This window comes from Sus scrofa, chromosome 1 (genome assembly GCF_054392235.1).
Source record: "Sus scrofa isolate SSC_HxYL_T2T_F1_AM1 chromosome 1, Sscrofa_HxYL_maternal_Yorkshire_Landrace_v2.0, whole genome shotgun sequence".
Lineage (NCBI taxonomy): Eukaryota > Metazoa > Chordata > Mammalia > Artiodactyla > Suidae > Sus > Sus scrofa.
The window spans coordinates 283406466-283427492 of NC_139383.1; the positions used below are offsets into that span (position 1 = coordinate 283406466).

The window sequence follows — 21027 nt, forward strand, 5'->3', positions numbered from 1 at the left end:
GACTGGGGAGGGGAAGAGGGGTTACTTCCATGGGTTGGGTAGGCTTCAAGCTGAGGCCTGAAAACTCTTAAAGAGAGTCAAGGCAGGCATGGAAGCAACCGAAACATCCACTGACAAATGAACATGTATGTGTATCTATGTGGCACATATATACAGTGGAATACTACTCAGCCATAAAAAAGAATGAAATCATGCCATTTGCAGCAACATGGATGCACCTAGAAATTATCGTGCTGAAGGAAGTAAGTCAGACAAATACCATATGATATCACCTGTATGTGGAACTTATCATATGACACAAATGAACAGAAAAAGACTCAGAGACATAGCAGACAAACTTACGGTTACCAAAGGAGAAAGGAGTTTAGGATTAAGAGATACACACTACTATATATAAAGTAGATAAACAACAGGGACCTACTGTATAGCACAGAAAAGTATATTCAATTTTTTTTTTTGTTTTTTTTTTTTTGCTTTTTAGGGCCGCACCTACAGCATATGGAGGTTCCCAGGCTAGGGGTCCAATCGGAGCTGTAGCTGCGGGCCTACACCACAGCCACAGCAATACAGGATCCAAGTCGAGTCTGCGACCTACACCACAGCTCACAGCAACACTGGATCTTTAACCCACTGACCAAGGCCAGGGATTGAACCTGTGTCCTCATGGGTGCTAGTCAGATTTGTTAACGGCTGAGCCATGACGGGAACTCCTTCAATATCTTGTAATAACCTATAATGGCAAAGAATCTGAAAAGAGGATTTCTCACTGTGGTGAAGTGAGTTAAGAATCCAACTGCAGCAGCTTTTGTTGCAGCTACCGCTCGGATTCAGCCCCTGGCCTGGGACTTCTCATATGCTGTGGATGCAAATGAAAAAGGAAGACAAAACAAAACAAAAAACTGGGAGGTGGAGAAGGAGAGCCATCCCCCTCCGAGCATCCCAGATCATGGCCCTGACTCTGCGGGCATGTCTCCCTCACTAGACTGAGGCTCTGTGAGGGCAGAACCCGTGACTGCCCTATTCCCTCCCTGCTTTAGCCCCAGCTTATGGCACTGGATCGGACACAGCCAGTGTTCACTAAATATTTGTCCATAGATTGGCTGATGAATGAACTCAACCAGCTTTGGCAAAGCCTGGGTCAGGGTTCCCTGGAGCATTGCAACAGCCTCCTCAAAGAACCCAGCAGCCACAGTGATCTCCGATGTGACCACGTCGCTCCCTGTGTGAAACCTCTAGGGCTCCCTGTTACCACCCCCCCTCCCCGCCCCAGATAGAGTCCTTCCCCTTCCGGTCTCTGTCTAGCTCTCCGTCCCTATTCTCACCAGCCTCCACCACGTGAAATACTCTCAGGTCCCCAACCTGCACATTCTGCAAATTCTCTTCTCTCCATAGAACTTTCTACTCCTCGCTTTTTGCTTGGATAACTTTTAAAATTCTCATTTTAGACAAAAACCTTCCCTGTTCCACCGCCCCTATGCTTATCCAACTTTCATTATTGGTCCTTGCCCACTGCCTGGGGTCCCCTAGCCTAGAAGCTGGAGAGGGCAGGGGCCAAGCCCCTCTCCCTCACGGCTGTCTCCCAGCACCAGCCAGGATGCCGTCTTGCAGCATGCTGGAAAGGATGGACTTCGGGCTTCGACGGTGCACGCCAGGGCACGTCTGCTTTGGGGTAGCCCGGGTGTTCAGCCCGAGGCCGGGCACCTGGAGCCCTCCGCAGTTGTTTCAGAAAGGCAGGCAGGTGGGGAGTATATAATGCGAAACGCTCGTTCCAGCTCCGGGGAAGTGAAGGGAGGGATGACAAAGCAAAGCGTGAAGGGTCTGATGAGCGCTTAGAACAGAACCTTCAAAGCTAGACTCCCTGGAGCCTCTCGCACGGATGGTGGCGCAGAGCCACGCCCCTCGCCAACAGGGCGGACCTACGGGGGTGGGTGGGTCTGAGGGGCGGAAGTGACGCACAGACCGGAAGTCAGCCCGGCCTCTTGGCCCCAAGGGCGCCCAGCGTATCCGCGGCGGCGGGCTGCCAATCCGGTGATGCACCCCGCAGGGCGGCTGGGGGGCACCGCGGCGCTGCGGCTGCTGCTGGCGGCACACGTGGCGGCGGCGTTCGAGCCCATCACCCTGGGCATCGCCATCGGGACCGCATCGGTCCTCACCGGCTACCTGTCCTACACCGAGCTGTTTTGCCGCTTCGCCGAGTGCTGCCGGGAGGAGCAGCCGCTCAACGCGTCGGGTACGGCGGGTCTGGCTGGAGGGGCTCGAGGGGCGCGAGGGACAGGCCCCCGCAGGCGTCAGCGCCCGGCACATCGCGCTCACCCTTTGGGGTAGGAGGGGGCACGGAGGGGCCTGGGTCCGGACTCCAGCCTGGAGGCCGTGTCTTCGGGGACAGATTCTCCAGATCGTGAGGCTCTGCCCGAGTTCCTTTTATTCTTTTTCGGTTTTTAGGGCCGCACCTGCGGCATGTGGAAGTTCCCAAGCTAGGGGTCAATTCGGAGCTACAGCTGCCGGCCTACACCACAGCCACAGCAACGCGGGATCCGAATGGAGTCTGCGACCTACACCGCAGCTTACAGCAAGGCCGAATCCTTAACCCACTGAGCGAGGCCAGGGATTGACCCAGCATCCTCATGGGTCCTAGTCGCATCCTCCTTGCCGCTGAGCCACGACGGGAACTCCCCCAAATTCCTTTCTAAAAGTTGGGATTCCTTGGGACGCCGTGCCAACCCAATAAGTCGTTCTCAAATGTGCAGCGTCTGCCCAGAAAGCCCGCATTTGGTCTTTGGTTTTCTTACAGGGTGGCTGGGGAAATAGCAAGCAGCTGAGTCAAGAGAGGACCCGTCCTCGGATGAAGGAACGCATTTACCTTCCTTCTCAGACACTTGAGTGTTGAGGAGACCATTCATCTAGGCCATTTCCTTGGCGGTGGCATCTGTGTGACTCTGCAGCTGGCACTTCTGCCTCCACACTGGCGCTGGGGTTTGGCGGAGACGGTGCTGGACCATTTGCTAACCTTGCCTCTCACTTTGGCCAGCTGGGGAGAGCGCTGCCCTTCTGCTGCCTGTTTAATGTGTGTTTTTCTCTCTGTTCTCTGGCTGGCTGCTGCAGCGTTCAAGCTGGAACTGGAGGAGAGGCTGTTTGGGCAGCATCTGGCCACAGAGGTGCTTCTCAAGGCGCTGACAGGCTTCAGGAACAACAAAAACCCCAAGAAAGCACTGACGCTTTCCTTACACGGCTGGGCTGGCACGGGCAAGAATTTTGTCAGCCAGATTGTGGCTGAAAATCTTCACCGGAAAGGCCTGAAGAGCAACTTTGTCCACTTGTTCGTATCGACTCTGCACTTTCCTCACGAGCAGCACGTAAAACTGTACCAGGCAAGGCATTCTGTTGTCCCATCCGTGGCTTCTCGGACTGGTCTGGGCGATCTCTTCACTGACTCCGGCTTCTGCTTCTTTCCTCCTAGCCCCAGGCCCTGCCGAGTCCAGGCACACCGGTAACCCTTTGCCATTTGCAGAGCTCTCCTACACCATTTTTCTTACTGATCCCAAAATAATGCAGCGGGGCAGGTGATGTTATTTCCATTAAAAGATGGAGCCAAGGAGTTCCCTGGTGGCTCAGAGGGTTAAGGATCTGGTGTTGTCACTGCCGTGGCTGTGGTTACAGCTGTGGCTCGGGTTCCATCCCTGGTCCGGGAACTTCTGCAAGCTGCAGGCGCAGCCAAAAAAAAAAAAAGGGATGGAACCAAGAGCAGCGAGGCGACATGCTCCTTACAGTCCTTCTGACCTTGTGGCAAATCAGAACTTGAATGCAAATCTCCTGACTCTCAGTCCACAGGGTAGCCACGTTGTGCAATGTATGAGTTTGTTCAGCATCCCCATTGCAGCCCTCGGTTAAGTGGAGCGGGCTTAGAAAAGTTTTTTTTGTTGTTGTTATTGTTTTTTGGTTTTTGTTTTGTTTTGTTTTTGTCTTTTTGCCATTTCTAGGGCCACTCCCACAGCATATGGAAGTTCCCAGGCTAGGGGTCTAATCGGAGCTGTATCTGCCAGCCTATACCACAGCCACAGCAATGCGGGATCCAAGCTGCCTCTGCAACCTACACCACAGCTCACGGCAACACCGGATCCTTAACCCACTGAGCGAGGCCAGGGATCGAACCCACCACCTCGCGGTTCCTAGTCGGATTCACGAACCACTGAGCCACGATGGGAACTCCCTAGAAAGTTTAAATGAAACTTCAGCTTGGCCTCTGTGTTTAGCAGTGTAGACCAGAGGATTTTTTTGTCTCCTCAGTAGCTTTTATTCCCTCCCATCCTTCAAATTCTTGGCCTTGCTGTTTGGTCCAGTAAGGCTCTCATTTAAATGTAAAAGTTAGTGTTCCTGCCGTTAGATGGGGGCTGAAATAAGGAATAGAAACTTAGCAAGGAAGTGAAAGTGGATATTTGCCACATAAAGTGTACGACAGGGAAGATTGCCAAAGAAAGAATAATTTTCTTTCTTTTTCTGTCTTGTTAGGGCTGTTCCCTTGGCAGTTGGAAGTTCCCAGGCTAGGGGTGAAATTGGAGCTGTAGCCGCTGGCCTACACCACAGCCACAGCAGCACACCATCCGAGCCTTGTCTGTGACTTGCACCACGGCTCACGGCAGCACTGGATCTTAACCCACTGAGCGAGGCCAGGGATCGAAACTGCGTCCTCATGGGTACAAGTCGTGGTTGTTACTGCTGAGCCATGACAGGAACTCTGAGAATAATTTTATTTTCCAGATTCTTTCATGTACCCCTTGAAATACAGGAATAAATGCATTTCGTGAAATGTCACCTAGGTCGGCTCCTCTTCTCATTGCATCAGTAAAAAGCAGTAGCCTTGGACGTTGTGCCAGCCTTAACCTACTTTCTTTCTCCTCAGGATGTCTGCTAAAACTGAGATTTCCATCCACAGGGAGGTGAAACTTACGAGCTGGTTAACAGTGAAATGATGAATATTCATGTATCTTGTATCTTTATAGAGTCGCGTTTGGTGCATCATTTGAGCTAGGAAAACTCGTGTTTGCATTTTAGCACCTGTCTCTCTGCCAGATTCTTTTTTTTTTTTTTTTTCTTCTTTTGGCTGCTTCCACAGCATATGGAAGTTCCTGGTCCAGGGATCGAATCTGTGCCCAAGCGGCAATGCCAGATCCTTCAGATCCTTAATTCAATGTCCCGCCGCAGGAACTCCCAGATTCCACTTTTTTTTTTTTTTTTCAATAGATGAAGTTTTGGAAACGCTGTTACCCGGGGAGTGAAGGTTAAGAAGCAATTTCTAAGGGGTCTTTGTTCAGCCCCGAGAGCTCTGATTTTTCACCCCTCTGAGCATGAGGCAGCGTGGCGCTTCCGCCGTCCTTGGCACATCCTTTGCGTCTCCGCATCCTATGTCTTTTCTGGTTGGTCTAGGACCAGTTACAGAGGTGGATTCGAGGCAACGTGAGCGCCTGTGCCAACTCTGTGTTCATCTTTGATGAGATGGATAAGTTGCACCCGGGGCTCATTGATGCGATCAAGCCGTTCCTGGATTACTACGAGCAGATTGATGGCGTGTCCTACCGGAAAGCTATCTTCATCTTTCTCAGGTCAGTGGGAGGTGTTGCTTGGGGGGGGCACACACAGCCCTTCATGCACCCTCAGCAGGTCTCGGGAACGGACGTGCCAGCCTGGCAAAAGCGACGTGCTGCCGTCTTGTACTCTGGGGTTGCTGGTGTCGGCGCGGCCCAGAGCCTGGGCGGGAGGGAATGGACCAAGGAAAGAGGTAGTGATGGCAAGGCCATTTCATTACCTGCACATGTGGTCTCTGAGGGTCACGACGAGGCGGAGCATTCGGCACCAAGTTCTGAAAAAGCAGGTTTTTCGCTCCTGAGGGCAGGCGCTCTCCGCTCTATTTTTTGCCCTTTGTCTAGTAGCCCTCAGTAAACATTCCTTGGTTAAGTAGAGACTTTAGAGCAGATGCGTGTCTGGATGAGACAGAGGAGTCATGATACGTGATTTTAACCCGTGTTCCTTTGGCGAACTCAGCAACGCAGGCGGGGACCTCATCACGAAGACGGCCCTTGACTTCTGGCGGGCGGGGAGACGGAGGGAGGACATCCAGCTGAAGGATCTGGAGCCGGTGCTGTCTGTCGGCGTCTTCAACAACAAACACAGTGAGTGTCCCCGGGCCGGCAGAGGCACCGTCTCTCTGTCCTCTCTCTCCAAGCCTTGCACGAGGCCGTCGAATCCACCTGCCTCCGTGGCTTGGCTGAAGTAGGGACTCCTGCCGAGGGCGTATTCCATTTTAGAAGCCAGCTAAGCAGGCAGGGGTAGCCACCTGACCCTGGCACCAGGCTTGACAGAAAGAGAATCTTAGAAGTTGCCTGGTGGCTCTGCGGATTCAGGGTCTGGCATTGTCACTGCTGCGGCTCGGGTCGCTGCCGTGGCGTGGGTTTGATCCCCGGGCCTGGGCACTCCTGGATGCCATGGGCGTGGCCAGAAGTTAAATAAATAAATAATAAACCATGAGAAGGACACAAAATGGAATAATGGTCTATTCTTTTATCAGATACTCTTAAAACAGATGGTCATGGCTGATCCTGGGTGTCATCTGAGAAGGACCCCCCCCCCCAAAAAAAAAGAGAGAGGGAGAGACAGGGAGTGAATCTTGAGGCTTTTACAGACATGAAGACTGTGCTGGGGGCGGGATCAGAACAGGCGCTGTCAGAGCAGTGAGCTTGTGAGCCCAGCCAGGGGATAGGGACAGGGACAGGTGGGGACCCCAGCTGTGCCTTGTTTCCCAGGTGGCCTGTGGCACAGCGGACTGATAGAGAGGAACCTCATCGACTACTTCGTCCCCTTCCTGCCCCTGGAGTACAGGCACGTGAAGATGTGTGTGAGGGCGGAGATGAAGGCCCGCGGCTCTGCCGTCGACGAGGACATTGTCACCAAGGTGGCAGAGGAAATGACATTTTTCCCCAAAGACGAGAAAATCTACTCAGACAAGGGCTGCAAGACGGTGCAGACGCGGCTGGATTTCCACTGAGCTCTTGTCCTGGCGGCCCGAGACGCAGCTGGGAGCGCCGCGGCCCAGGGGCCTGGCCTTTGCAAGCACTTTGAAAGACCTCTTTGGGGTTTGCACGTTTGCACATTGGCACCTGTGAACTTGGGGGATGTGGAAGGTTCTAAGGCCCGGGTTGGGAAATGACCCTTCATCTGTCAAGTGCACTTGTCATTTTGCAACATGGTAGCAACCCCGACGGTTCACTGCAGCCAAAGATGAACTTTTGAAATGCCCCCTCCCCCGACTTAACTGGCCTTGTCACAAGTGCCTTGAAACAGCTGTGCAAGTGAGACCTAGGGCTGTTTCTGACCCAGCGGCACCCACACCCCAGAAGCTGAACTGAAAGTTTCAAGGGCCCCGCTGCCATCCGGAGAACACTGAGTTTTCACCCTCCAGAAACATTCTGCTGCTCTGTTGCTTCTCTACAGCACGTGTTCGCTGACTTGACGTATTTTCACTTAAAACCGGCAGCACCTTCAGGCAGTGTCGATGGCAGGACGCAGGCCTGCGGGCAGAGCGCTCAGCCAGTGAACCGTCTGCCTGTGGGCCAGGGCTCCATGCCAGGCCCCTGCAGCCCAGGAGGACGGCCACGACTTCCGCCTGTCCATCACTGTGGCTGCTGATTGCAGCCCTGGTCATGGGTCACTTGGGTAGGGACGGTGACCTTCCTTGTATGGCTTGAACTCCTGAACATCAGCCGTGGCTCCATGTCCCACCCCCCGGCCACATCACCCCTAGAGTCGAATCAGAACGAGACCCTTGGCTTTAAAGTTGAGTCCTTGGGTCCCACGATGAAGTGCTGGTCTGTTACAGTTTACATGTGGGTCAACCTCTCACCTGATGCCACAGAACCACTGGGAATCCCTAGGACGTGCTCCTTCTCCATGGAGGACACGGGCCCCCTGAGCGGTCAGCCTGCAGACGCGACGTTGCCAAAGGAGAAGTATCGTACGCTAGAAATGCTAGAGTTTGCCAGGATGTGTATATTTTTTTAATAATATTTTTACTTCTGAATCTTAAAAATATAGGTCATTGCTTGTTTTAAAACATGGGAAGGGCCAGGGCTGCAGGCACAGCCAAAAATTAATAACTAAATAAAACGGGAAGGCTACAAAGTGGAATCATTGTCTATTCCTTTATCAGATACTCTTAATTAAAACAGACGGTGGTGGCTAGTCCTGGGTGTCACCCGAGAAAGACACCCTAGGCGGCAGCTCTCGAGCTGGATGCCCTGGTGGTTGGGAAACAGGATTTCAGTCCCAGCCACTGGGAATCATTCTGTCTTGTAGTTGCAGTGCACCTGCACACGTGTAATGAGAGCATCTTATCACATAGAAGATGCAGCAGAATGAACGTCCCTACGACATGCCACTGCCTCGTGGAGGATCACGCTCCATCTTTAAAACATGCCAAGGCGAGGCTTAAAATTTTTAGTACCTGTTGTCAAGTTGTTGCTGCATTATATTTCTTTTATAACCTTTTGAGTCTCAGGTCGGGAGATAAGATTTTTCTGTTTACAGTGACGCAGTAAACTCAACATGTGTTGGCCACCTTTGGACGGCTGCTCCTGATTTGTCACTTGAAAAGGGCGGGGTTGCCCACAGCCCAGCCTCCCCACCCCACAGAAAACGTGGACGAGCTTGAATTGACCTATACCTACTGAATATAAAATAATAAAGCCTAAATTTTAACATGTGAGATGTCACTTGCAGTTTTTTGTTTTTTGTTTTTCAGTTTATTCTGTAGCTCTGAAAATTTTGAGCTTGGAATAAGGCTCTTCAGTAACTCAGGTGTCGTTAGGTCCCCTGCAACCTGGACATGCTGGTTGTCATCTTTACCTCATACAGAACCACTCTCTACCTTAAAGGCTACTCTCTGCAAACAAATACAAAGTTAAATTGGATTAGATGCTGGCTTCTATTCCATCAAATTCTCACGGATGAAAATATCGCCAGGAAGAGCTGGTCCTCTCTTGAACAAGTATGTTCTCCTAAAATTAACGTAGGAAGGAAACTGAGGCAGTAAAACATGGCCCACTGCCGCCTCTCTGAACCTGAGAGCCGCTGAGCTCAGATCGGGAAAGCTCCGTGCCTGGCCGTCCCACCCGGAACTGGTAGATAATGAGATCCTTGTTCTGTTAATCGGATCTCGGCTCACTCCCTAAAGCGGGGTTCTTACCTCTGTGAGCGATGGAACACCCCCTCTTCCCAGGCTGAGGATGCAGCCCCTTCTAGAAAGTTGAGACCCTCTCGGCCATCACCTTGCCATTCCCGCCTTCCCCAGGTGAAGGCGCTCCTCCCATGAGACGGACCTCCTCCGTCTGGTTCCCAGCCTCACACCGCTTCGGCTTCACCCCACGCGGCCTCATCGATGAAGACCGAACTGTCCAAGGTGTGCCGGGGACGCCCACGTTCCCTAAACGAGGGGCTCCCCCCAGGCGCCGGGGCTGCCATTTCCAAGGGGATGGGGAGCCCTAAACTGACTCCTGGGGACATGACAACAGGTGAGTTCAGGTCAACACCAACAACTTGCCAGCGCTAAGAGCTGTCCTTAGGGAGCCCGGGTGGCCTTAAAGAGCCTCTGGACGTGGTGGGTGGCCCTGAGACAAGAGGGGTCCTGCCACTGTCTGCTTATAGACGTATGTGTGTTGGACAAAACCAGGCAGGTTTAGGCACCTGCAGTGCTCTGTGCTCCTGCCCTTACGGCGGAGAGGCCTGTCTCTAGGCCTGCATGAACTCCCACGGCTGGGTGCTGGGGGCTCCGTGAACCCCCCTGACAGCACGGGATACCCAGGGCAAGGAGCCAGAGCCCCTGCACACTCGGCTCCAGCCTGGGCTGCGCTGTCAGGTCTTCGTTCACAGCTTAGGCACATAGGTAGGGCCCCAGGGTTTTTTTTTTTTTTTTTTTTTCCACCTTTAAAAATATATGCACAAACCGCACACAACTTTATTGTAAAATGCTAGCTATTTGTGTTAATAAATAAAAACACTCTTCTCAGCATCCTGGAGCGCAGCTAAGCTTTCTGAGAGGTTCGCGGAGTTCTGAGTAAACATAATGAAAACCTGTCATAAAGGAGTATGGTTTTAAGAAAACACGGCAACACCGGCCAGAGTGCGTGGGTCATTCGGGAGCGGGCGGAGCCTTGGCGCAGCTGACTGACCCACAGGACAAGCTCCAAGGGCTTTTTCCTTCGGCCGTAATCGTTTCTGACAGTGCTGCTGTATCATTCCCACAGTTTACACCACTCCCGAGATGAACTGTGGGAGGACACTTGGGTCTGATCCCCGACCGGCCTGAGCGTGGCCTCTGACAAAACCTGTCCTTCTGTCGAAACACTCATTGCCCTGGCAAAGGTCACCCCGTGACAGGTGTGCTCGCTGCGCCGGCCTCGGTCCCCCCGTTAGGCCAGCCCACAGAATACAGGCCAAGGCCTCGGGCTTGGGCTTTTTTGCAGTAAAGACATCACCATGTAGGCTGGAACGACAGGAACACACACACACACACACACACACACACACAAAGCCAACAACTTAGAGAGTCTGAAGTTTCTCGTAATGTTAAAAACCATCTTAAATAAAATTAGCACATTTTTTCAGTAAAACAGCCTTCCTTGAAACAGAAACACTTGAAATTAAAACATGATTTTTGAGAAAATCATGAGCCCTGGCACGGGTGGGCCGGGCACTGGCTCCTCCCTCTCCCACGGGCTCCGGGAGCTGTTTCCCTCTGTGATCTGGCAGGTGTGGGGCCCGCAGGCCCTGCTGGGCGAGAGCTCCTGTCCCGTCACTCGGGGAGAATTCATTTCACTCCTCTTCCCGGGGCAGCGGAGTGGGAGGCGGGGGGAGATCCGAGAGCCGAGTTCCTTCTTCGCCGATGGGAAGCACCACTCAGGCGCCAGCAATCCATCAATCATCGTAGTAATAATCCAACTTGGTGAACACAGTTTTGCAGCCTTTGTCCGAGAAAACTCTCTCCTCTTTGGGGAAAAACGTCATCTCCTCGGCCACTTTGCTCACAATGTCCTCGTCAATCTCGTAGCCTCGGGACTGCATTTCGACTCTGATGCACATTTTTAGGTGTTTGTATTCCAGGGGCAGGAAGGGAACAAAATAATCAATGAGATTTCGGTCAATTAAGCTGCTGTGCCAGAAGCCACCTGCAAAACAGAGAAAGGTGCTGTTGATCCAACATCTGTCCGCCTGCCCGCCACACACACCTGCCTGCCCGCCACACACACCCGCCGGGAGTCACGGCCGACAGGGTGGGGCCGCACCTGCCCTGGGGGGGCTCACAGTCTGGGGCGGGCAGATTCACCGTGAGCCTGCCCAGGGCCCAGGACAACTGCCAGCGGTGATGCTCCTGTGACAGCAGGGTGATGCCCCAGTGGGGAGGGAGGCTCTCAACCTGGGACCTGAAGACCTGAAGCGGGAAAGAGGCCCGGCCCCCGGAACAAGCAGGCTGCGTAGGAAGGGGACCCGGGGCACAGGCTGGCAGCTGCACAGAGGGTCCCCAGGGAGGGAAGGACCAGCCCCTCCCGTACGCTGGAGGCTGGATCAGCACCAGGGTAGAAACCCACTGCTGCTGCCAGCGTGTCCAGAGTGTTTTGGGGACCACGAACTAGAACCCCCAGAGTCCTGTGTGGAGACTGTGATCTCGAGCGGCCGTAGGGCTCAGGCTTTCCCGGGATGAGGCCTGACTGCGCCCAGTCCCAGGTCTGCCCAGATTCCCAGCCTCCAGACCCAGCACAGATGTGGCTGCGGCTTCGTCACACCCAGCGTTTCTTCACGAGAACTGCTGCCCTGCCGCTTTGCTGCCTAATTCCTATGCTTGTGTCCCGGCCTGACCCTGACAGCAAGTCCAATCTGTCTGCTTCCCACGCCTTCAAGCCATTCTCCGACACCAGTGGGGTGCCTACACATCAACCCACTGCTGCCACTCTGCCCAGAGACGGCGTCGGATCCCACAAGGGCTCCTGAGTCCCACAGGACTGTCCCCTCCTTCAGCCACCAGCCAAGAGTTCAGGGTGTCACCTGGGCTTCTGAGGTTCCAAGGACCGCCTCCTTGGGTTCAATTAACTTGCTTAGAGCAGCTCACAGAACTCAGAGAACCATTGTATTACTAGATATCCGGTTTATTACAGAAGGACATAACTCAGGAACAGCCGGATGGCAGAGACGCATGGGGCAAGGCGGGAGGGAAGCTTCCCTGAGCCCCGAGCGCACCATTCTCCCCGAGGCTCCAAGGGTTCACCTGCTCGGAAGCTCTCCAAACCCGGTCCTGCAGGGTTTCCATGTAGGATTCTTTACGCAGCCCTGACGGGTTAAGTCACTGGCCACTGGCAACAGATTCGCCCTTCAGCCCCTCCTCCCTCCTGCAAGGTCTGAAAGGATTGCAGACTGAACGGTTCAACCCTCCAATAAACGGTTGGTTCCCCTGGCAACCAACCGCCACCCTTGGGTGCTTTCCAAAAGCCACCTCATTAACACAGACCCAGGCGTGGCGGGAAGGCGCTTGTTCTGCATAGTGAGACGCCTCTGTGGCTCTTTTCACTTGGAAACTCCAAGGGTTTTAGGTGCTCGGTGCCAGAAATTGGGGTGCAGAGCAAATGCAGATTTTTGTGTGTGTGTCTTTTGTCTTTTTAGGGCTGTAGCTGTGGCATAGGGGAGTTTCCAGGCTAGGGGTCCAACGGGAGCTGTAGCTGCCGGCCTACACCACAGCCACAACAATGCCAGATCCGAGCTGTGTCTGCAACCTACACCCCAGCTCGTGGTAATGCCGGATCCTCAACTCACTGAGCGAGGCCAGGGACCGAACCCACAACCTCATGTTTCCTAGTCGCATTCGTTTCCGCCACAACGGGAACTCCCTAGATTTCTTATTATAAATCACAGTATTGCGACTGGCGCTCAACAAACATGACTGGCCCCATCTGATTGCCTGGATGGGGTGGAGCCGGCGGCCGTGGGAAAGAACAAAACTGAGTGCTGAGCAGTAGCAGGCAGCTCCCTCTCTCCATCCCTCGCCAGTTCCCAAAGGTCTGCCCAGGCCTGGGGCAGGGCACAGAGCCAGGGAAACGGGACGTGCCTCACAGGGTTCAGTTGAGGGGCTGGCCGATAAACTAGGGACAATTCCAGGCAGTACCAGGGGCCTGAACACAAAGGGGGGTGATGAGGCGAGGGGGGGAAGCTCCTTAGCCAGGGGGTCAGGCCAAGGACCCACCACGGAGGCCCCTGGGGAGCGCTCTGGTGGAACAAGTGACTTTACCAACCATGGACCCACCGCTCCTCAGCCTGGATGCTCCTTATCTCTGCTGCGAGGCTCTACCCTGTCGCCACTCACCAGACACCCCCCACCCTCCCTGCAAACCTGCTCTTCCCACAGGCCTCCCCCGAAGGGCAGCACCACCCTGCCAAACACGCAGGCCAGACTCTTGATTCGTTGTTCTCATTCCCACACAGTCCTTTAAGAAATCTGACTGCTTCTACCTTCAAAATGCATTCCAGGAGTTCCCGTTGTGGCGCAGTGGTTAACGAATCCGACTAGGAACCATGAGGTTGCAGGTTTGGTCCCTGCCCTTGCTCAGTGGGTTAACGATCCGGGGTTGCCGTGAGCTGTGGTGTAGGTTGCAGACGCGGCTCGGATCCCGCGTTGCTGTGGCTCTGGCGTAGGCAAGTGGCTACAGCTCCGATTCAACCCCTAGCCTGGGAACCTCCATAGGCCGCAGGAGCGGCCCAAGAAATAGCAACAACAACAACAACAAAAGACAAAAAAAAAAAAAAAAGCATTCCACTCCGAGCAGGTCCCACCACCCCCACTGCTGCCACGGTGGGCCAAGCCAGCAGCATCTCTCCCCTGGGCTGCTGCCGCTGCTCCTTGCTGGCCTCCCTGCCCTGCCCTGCCCTGCCCTCTTCAGTCTGTTCTCCACCCAGTGGCCAGGCGGGCCTATTAAAACTAGGTCCCATCACAGCTCTGAACTCTCTGGCCCCAAGCTCCACCTCTAGTCTAACCTCCTGGACCAGCCACCGAGGCCCCGGGCACATTCTCACCTCAGGGCTCTTGCAGGTGCTGTTCCCCCTGATGGAATGCTTTTCCCTCCCGTGTCCGTGTGTCAGCGCATCCCTCGGGTCAGCTCAGAGGTCACCCTCACAGTGAGATTTCCCTGAGCCTCTGTTTCAACCTGCAGCCCAGCACTGTCTCACAGCCCCCAATTCCTGTTCATTGATCTGCTTTTTCCCTAGTGGAAGGAAAGAGGAGGCCATTTCTCCACCACTACATGGATCCAGCACTTCCTCGCTTATCATTAGGACGTAAACTCCATGACAGTAAGGATTTCTGGTTTTTTGGTGGCTGCGCCTGACGCATATGGAAGTTTCCAGGCGGGGACTGAATCTGAGCCGCAGCTGCAGCAACGCTGGACCCTTTAACCCACTGCGCTGGGCCGGGGATCCAAGCCACTTCAGTAGGGTTCTTAATCCTGTGCCACAGCAGGAACTCCAGGATTTCTGCTCTATGTCCCGCGTTTCTGGACCAGTGCCTGACACCTAGTAGCCGCTCAGTAAATAGGTTAAATGAATGAACGAAAGAGTTCAACCAGCTGCCTGAGGCCAGAGTCAGGAAGTAGCTGGGCCAGGTCCCCCCTATTCCAAAGCTCATCCTCTGGGAACCCTCTGCAACCTCTTGGCAAGTGGCCTCGCTTGCTGGAGTATCTGGGGGCTGAGGTTTCTATTGCACGTGTGTAGACCTCTGGCATGACCAGAATCTATTCTGTGTATTCCAAAATGTTTTGTCTTTCATCGTAACATCCCACACGCACTTACTAAGATACCCCGTTCCTGTTCAAGTAACCCTGAAGCAGTATGAATTTCTTGGCAAGTCTGTTACAGAGGAGACTTTCTGCTTGATAATCTCAAGCACAAAGCAAAACCTGAGCAAGGAGTGGTGGCGATCAACCCACGTGACTCAGAGGTTTTACCCGGTCTCCAGCATGCTATCTTTCTGTTCAAGGGTTCAAGGTCAAAGGTGACTGTGTCACATCACTGGCAAAGCAATAAGCTTGGCAGTGAAAAGCTCCGGGAGTTCTCCTGTGGCACAGCGGGTTAAGGATCTGGCATTGTCACTGCAGCGGCTTGGGTCGCTGCAGTGGGGTGGGTTCGATCCCTGGTCCAGGAACTTCTGCAGGCCGTGGGTGTGGCCAAAAAAAAAAAAAAAAAAACTGCTCAGACTCTGGAATCAAAGATACCCAACAGGTGGCCTTGGGCAAGATGCACTCTCTCTCTGAGCCTCGGCTTCCTCATTGATGAAATGAGGTCACCCCGTGAGGTCATCGTGGAGGTGGAAGGAAACAGGCAGGTGGAGAGTTTCAACAGTACCCCGCACAGAACAAGCGCCCAGCCTGTTTGGCGGTCACTCTGCAGCAGAGACCCTCAAAGTACTAGGGCAACGCACGGGAAGGGCCTGGCAGGGCCACGACCTGCAGCAGAGGCACCCGGCCGCCTGCCTGCCGGGCTCCGCCACCTGCTGTTCCGGAGGAAGAGGAATTGGCTGAAGAAAACAGGACGGTCACGGTCTGGATGACCAGCAATGTCCCTCTGTCATTAACGCGGCGGCCCTTGGACCTCACTGCGCATCGAGGTCCTGCGGAGTTGTGAGCACGGCGTCCCGCGGGAATTGGGACCCCGTAGGTCCGGAGAAGAGACCTGGAATCTGCCTTTCTGAGACGCTCCCGGGTGAGGCGAGGCCGTCGGGACCGTGGCGGGGGCGGGGGGACCCCACTTACTGTTCTTGTTGTTGAAGGCCGACACAGACAGCGCGTGCTCCATGTCTCTCAGTCTGATTTCTTCCCGCTGCTTCCCACTTCTCCAGAAATCTAAAGCCACGTCTGTGATCCTCTCGGCGCCAGCATTGCTGCAAAACAACTCCCGTGAATCAGGACTGGGCTTTTTTCCACCCAAGCCCCCAGGCTGGGGCTCAGAGCGCTCCAACCCCGTCCTGGCCCTGACTTTTACCTGAGAAAAATGAAGATGGCTTTCTGATAGGAGACCCCGTCCAGGTTGTCGTAATAGTCCAGGTAGGGCTTGATGGCGTCTATGAGGCCAGCGTGCATCTTATCCATTTCGTCAAATATGAAGATGGACCTGGCACAGGCACTCACGTTGCCGCGGATCCACGACTGTAACTGATCCTGAATGACAAGGGGGAAAGGCCAACACAGAATTCTCAGCACGTGCAATGGATGCCGCCAGCACGAGCACTATTAACGCCACAACTGCTACTATGGAGGCTGCATTTACTGAGCGCTTCCTGTGTGCTCCCCACTGTGCTAGGAAGGTTACACAAGCTCCTCTGTTCACACAAGCCCAGGCAGTGCGCACTGTCATACCCATTTTACAGATGAGGAAACTGAGGCACAAGAGGTCCCATCGTGGCTCAGCGGAAACGAATCTGACTAGCAGCCATGAGGATGCTGATTCGATCCCTGCCTTCCCTCAGTGGGTTAAGGATCCAGGGCTGCCGTGAGCTGGTATACGTCACAGACGAGGCTCAGATCTGGTTTTTTTTTTTTTTTGCTATTTCTTTGGGCCGCTCCCGCGGCATATGGAGGCTAGAGGTCGAATCGGAGCTGTAGCCACTGGCCTACGCCAGAGCCACAGCAACGTGGGATCCGAGCCGCGTCTGCAACCTACACCACAGCTCACCGCAACGCCAGATCCTTAACCCGCTGAGCAAGGGCAGGGACCGAACCCGCAACCTCATGGTTCCTAGTCAGATTCGTTAACCGCTGAGCCACGATGGGAACTCCTAGATCTGTTATTGTTGTGGCTGTGGTGTAAGCCAGCAGCTGTAGCTCCAATTTGACTCCTAGTCTGGGAACTTCCATATGCTTCGGAAAAAAAAAAAAAAAAGAAAGAAACTGAGGCACAGAGCGTATAAGCAACTGGCCCCAAATTAGTAATGTGACAGAACTAAGATCTGAACCTCCCCTGGCCTGATTCCAAGGCCCTGCACTGATTATAGTTCTTGTTCTGTGACATGTCACAGCAGTGCTGTGCCACTAAGTTGCAGGGCCTTCGTCATCAAAATGGCAACGTTAATACCTATCCTGTGTACACCAGCAGAGACCAAGCAACCTCTTCTCTCAGTCAGTCCTAGAACAGCCTGGAGAAGGTACTCCAACTTTCCCGGAGGGAAGTAAGGAGAACTCAAGAGCCCACACACTCTGGGATAAGTGTGGTGAGGGAACATTCTTGAGTTTCTAGAACAGTGCCTGGAGGTTGCTGATGTCAATTTGCAAATTTAAAAAGAAACATTCCCGAGTTCCCACTGTGGCACAGCGGAAACAAATCCGACTAGTATCCATGAGGCTGTGGGTTCGATCTCTGGCCTCATTCAGTGGGTCAAGGATCCAGCGTTGCTCGTGAGCTGTGGTGGAGGTCGCAGACGAGGCTTGGATCCCGAGTTGCCATAGCTGGGGTGTAGGCCAGCAGCTGTAGCTCCAATTCAACCCCTAGCCTGGGAACTTCCATATGCCACGGGTGTGGCCCTAAAAAGAAAACAAAAAACAAACAAACAAAAAAAATCCAGAAACATTCCCTATGAAGGTATTTTGGTATTTCCTGTATCATGCAATCAAGGTAAGGAGGTAAAAGAAGGCTTTTTTTTTTAAAGCCAAAACTATGGCTTGTGGAAGTCCCCGGGCCTAGGCCGGGGACTGAACCGGTGCCACAGCTTCGGCCTGCACCACAGCGCAGCCACACCAGATCCTTAGCCCACTGTGCCACATGGGAACGTCCTACAGGACACTTTTCATCAGAAATTTGAGCTGTGGTTTATACGATGCTTTCCTGGCCTTTTCCCCCGACACCAGTACAGAGGACAAATTAGCCACTTGTTTCTGGGGAAAATTCTGGATGTTACAATGTAGGTCTTGACTTCTTATGATTTCGGTTTTTATTTGGCCACTCAGACCATGGTGACAATATTCCATGTGTACATCTTTAACCTAAGCAGAAATTCTGCTCTGTAGGGATGGACGAACCTCTGTTTACAGAGCAAGAACCCTAGGAGAGCTGAAGTGACTTGCCTGAGCCCACAAAGCCAGTCACTGTTTAAACAAGGACTCCCGGAGTTCCTGTCGTGGCTCAGTGGTTAACAAACCCAACTTGTATCCCTGAGGATGCAGGTTCGATCCCTGGCCTCACTCAGTGGGTTAAGGATCCGGCGTTGCCGTGAGCTGTGGTGTAGGTCATAGATGCAGCTCAGTTCCCGTGTTGCTGTGGCTGTGGTGTGGGTGGTGGCTACAGCTCCAGTTTGACCCCTAGCCTGGGAACCTCCATACACCACAGGTGCGGCCCTAAAAAAAAAAAAAAAAAAAGACCAAAAAAACCCCACAAGGATTCCGTCAGGTCTAGTAGGCTCCAGCAGCCAAGGTCTTCCCAATTTCTGCTACTCTGACTCAGCCAGTAACACTGAACATGTAGCACTCACTACAGGCCAGATGCTGTACCAGGCACTGTTCACCCAGCGTTTTCCCGTGATCTTCCCAAACCCATCAGTTACCACTGCAGCCCCTATTTTACAGATGAGGAAACTGAGGTACAGAGAGGTTAACTAACTTGCTCCAAGTCACACGGCTATTAAACAGTGAAGATGGAATGCTAACTAGGATGACCAACTCATCTCTATTCGCCTGGAACTTTCCCAGCTGTAGCACTGAAAGGCCCACATCCCAGGGACTCCTGGACAGCTGGTGACCCTGAGGCTGACCCAGGCCGAAGGGAAAAATGTGTTCATACAGGTGAAAATTTAAAAAGGCAAAAGAGTTAACTTTGAATATGTATGTGCCAGGCCCCACGTTACCTACTTGACAGAGTTCAATAACTTCTCACAACTTCCATTTTACAAAGAGCCCGAGTCTCAGAGAGGTCAGGCAACTTTCCCAAGATCACACAGCTGGCAGGTGGGAACCTTAGGGCTCAAATCCAGGTGAATCTACCACCAAGGCTCAGGCTGTTAATCTGGAAGTTAAACTGTTAAGAGCAGTTTGCAACACTGTGATTGAATTTAGGTTTCCCAAGAAACATTTCTTCTTTTATAAAATGCGTTAGAGTTGAAGATCTTGAAACTGAGTTTGATCGTGTCTCTCTAAAATCCTACGATCCCACTGAGCCTGCTTTCGGAAACCACCCCAAGCTTTGCTAATTGCTCCCTGCATCTCTAAGCCTCTGTGGTTGCCACACTTTTCAAAGGGGGAACTGACACGTGCTTGCCATTTTCAGGGCCCACTCGTTTCAACCCGGAATTCCAAATCCCATCGGCCACCAAACCCCAAACCCGGCCCCATCCAGGAAGGATTCCAAAATTCGGCCCTTGCCTTGTACAGGGTGATGTTGGAGATGTGGGGGAAGTGCAGTGTGGCCACAAACAGGTGGACATAGTCACTGTTCAGACCACCCTCGTAAATATTCTCTGCGATGATCTTGCTGACAAAATTTTTGCCGGTGCCCGTCCACCCGTGTAGGGAGAGGGTGAGCGGCTTCTTGGGCTTCGGGTTGCTGATGAAGCCTGACACGGCATTTAAGATGACTTTCTTTGCAAGATGCTGTCCGAAAAGCTTGCTGTCCAGATCCTTCTGCAGCGCTAGGAAAAACAAAGTGAGTCAGGCGGACAGTAGGGAGATACATCTGGCAAAGTGTGGCCCAGTTTACAGGCTCAGGTAAAGCCAGCAGAGTCAGCTAAGCTCTTCAAGCGTCTTGGGAGACGCGGATGTGGGCAAGCACTTGGCCCAGGTGACCGGCAGGTGCAGGAGGCCCTCCCTCTGCTAGTCCTGTCCATTCTCGAGCCCTCCTTCCCGAAGAGGTCCTTGGGGCCAGTGCCCAGGGGCGCGCGCCCCTCGCCCCAGCTCTGCGCCTTCCACCCATGCCGGGCAGAAAAAGGGCAGCGGTTTGGTCCCCGCTGCTCCGCGCCGGAGGAATCCCCACCAGCCGCGTCTCCGCCGAGGAAGGAGCACACCTCTCTGGAGGAAGTTTCCGACCGTCCCCACGCCCGGGTTTTGGGCGAAGCTGCCCAAAAGGCAGCTGGCCTCGCCTGATCAAAGTCCGGTCAGCCTGTGGTCGTGGCCAGGGCCAGGCCCGGTGCCGCACCTCAAGCCGCCCCAGTTCCGGGTCCGGGCCCCGCCGGCCTCAGCACTGCCCGAGCTCCTGGGCCTTCTGGACCCCCGCCTCCGACCCTCGCCCCAGCTCTGGCACCAGGCCCCCCAGCCCCCGCCCCATCCTACCCTCCCGGCTGAGGCTCCCCTTCTGGCTGCAGCACTCGGTGAAGAAGCAGAAGAGGCGCGGGTAGGAGATGTAGCCGGTGAGGACGCCGGCCAGGGCCAGTCCCAGACTGATGGGCTCTACCGCCCGCACCGCCAACGGCGCCAGCAGCAGCAGGCCCAGCGCGGCCCGGCCCAGCTTCATGCCCAGACCGGCGCTGCCCGGCGCGTTCTCGCGCCTACCGCGGATCGGCGCTACCGCCAACTGCACTTCCGGTCCCGCCCGCCGGGGCCGCCATCTTTGTAAGGGGCGGGCATCCTCCTGACGCTGGCGTCCGCCATCTTTATGAAGGGCAGAGCCCTTTCCACCTTTGGGCACCGAGCCACTGGGGGGACCGATATTTTCTCTTTGAATAAAACTTAGTTTCTTCAAATTTTTTTAGTTTCTACCTAACGTCCTATTTCTATTTTTTTTTTGGTCTTTTTAGGGCCACACCTGCGGCATATAGAGGGTCCCAGGGTAGGGGTCAAATGGAGCTGTAACTACCAACCTACACCACAGCCACGCCAGCTAAGAGAGGTTCCTCCAGGTCCTACACCACAGTTCAGGGCACCGCAGAATCCTTAACCTGCTGAACAAGGTCAGGGATAGAACCTCCGTCCTCACGGATGCTGGTCGGGTTCATTAACCACTGAGCCACCTCAGGAACTCTTAACATCCTAT

General features: G+C 53.9%; 2 protein-coding genes across 11 annotated transcripts; one reads left to right on the top strand and one right to left on the bottom strand.

Annotated features, from left to right (window-relative positions):
• The first annotated feature begins 1976 nt into the window (after window positions 1-1976).
• Window positions 1977-8749, top strand: TOR1B (torsin family 1 member B). Of its 10 annotated transcripts, none has more exons than XR_014829179.1 (6): window positions 1977-2230; window positions 2792-3368; window positions 5422-5597; window positions 6037-6164; window positions 6795-8468; window positions 8575-8749. XR_014829179.1 is itself a non-coding variant. In XM_084998838.1 (5 exons), the coding sequence occupies exons 2-5, from the start codon at window positions 3063-3065 to the stop codon at window positions 7034-7036; spliced, it is 852 nt and encodes a 283-aa protein (XP_084854964.1). In that variant the 5' UTR covers window positions 1977-2230; window positions 2792-3062; the 3' UTR covers window positions 7037-8749. The 10 variants fall into 10 exon arrangements, 4 of the variants coding, with proteins under 4 accessions (XP_084854964.1, XP_084854990.1, XP_084854952.1 ...); XR_014829181.1 differs by having other exon boundaries at window positions 3103-3487; XR_014829178.1 differs by having other exon boundaries at window positions 3103-3368.
• Window positions 8750-10959: 2210 nt separating this feature from the next.
• Window positions 10960-20508, bottom strand: TOR1A (torsin family 1 member A). The gene is made up of 5 exons (NM_001105298.1): window positions 20328-20508; window positions 19425-19690; window positions 16060-16235; window positions 15831-15958; window positions 10960-11210 (listed from the first exon to the last, which is right to left on the bottom strand). Exons 1-5 carry the CDS (start codon window positions 20506-20508, stop codon window positions 10960-10962), a joined length of 1002 nt encoding a protein of 333 aa, NP_001098768.1.
• Between the last annotated feature and the right edge of the window lie 519 nt (window positions 20509-21027).

Excerpts from the sequence above, each read along its gene's own strand:
- TOR1B (XM_084998826.1), top strand. The coding sequence starts at position 2,032 with ATGCACCCCGCAGGGCGGCTGGGGGGCACCGCGGCGCTGCGGCTGCTG. Across the intron at positions 2,231-3,102 it reads GCAGCCGCTCAACGCGTCGG|CGTTCAAGCTGGAACTGGAG; the intron begins GTACGGCGGGTC and ends TGGCTGCTGCAG. Across the intron at positions 6,165-6,794 it reads CGTCTTCAACAACAAACACA|GTGGCCTGTGGCACAGCGGA; the intron begins GTGAGTGTCCCC and ends CTTGTTTCCCAG.
- TOR1A (NM_001105298.1), bottom strand. The coding sequence starts at position 20,508 with ATGAAGCTGGGCCGGGCCGCGCTGGGCCTGCTGCTGCTGGCGCCGTTG. Across the intron at positions 16,236-19,424 it reads CCAACATCACCCTGTACAAG|GATCAGTTACAGTCGTGGAT; the intron begins GCAAGGGCCGAA and ends CTTGTCATTCAG. Across the intron at positions 15,959-16,059 it reads GCCATCTTCATTTTTCTCAG|CAATGCTGGCGCCGAGAGGA; the intron begins GTAAAAGTCAGG and ends GTTGTTTTGCAG.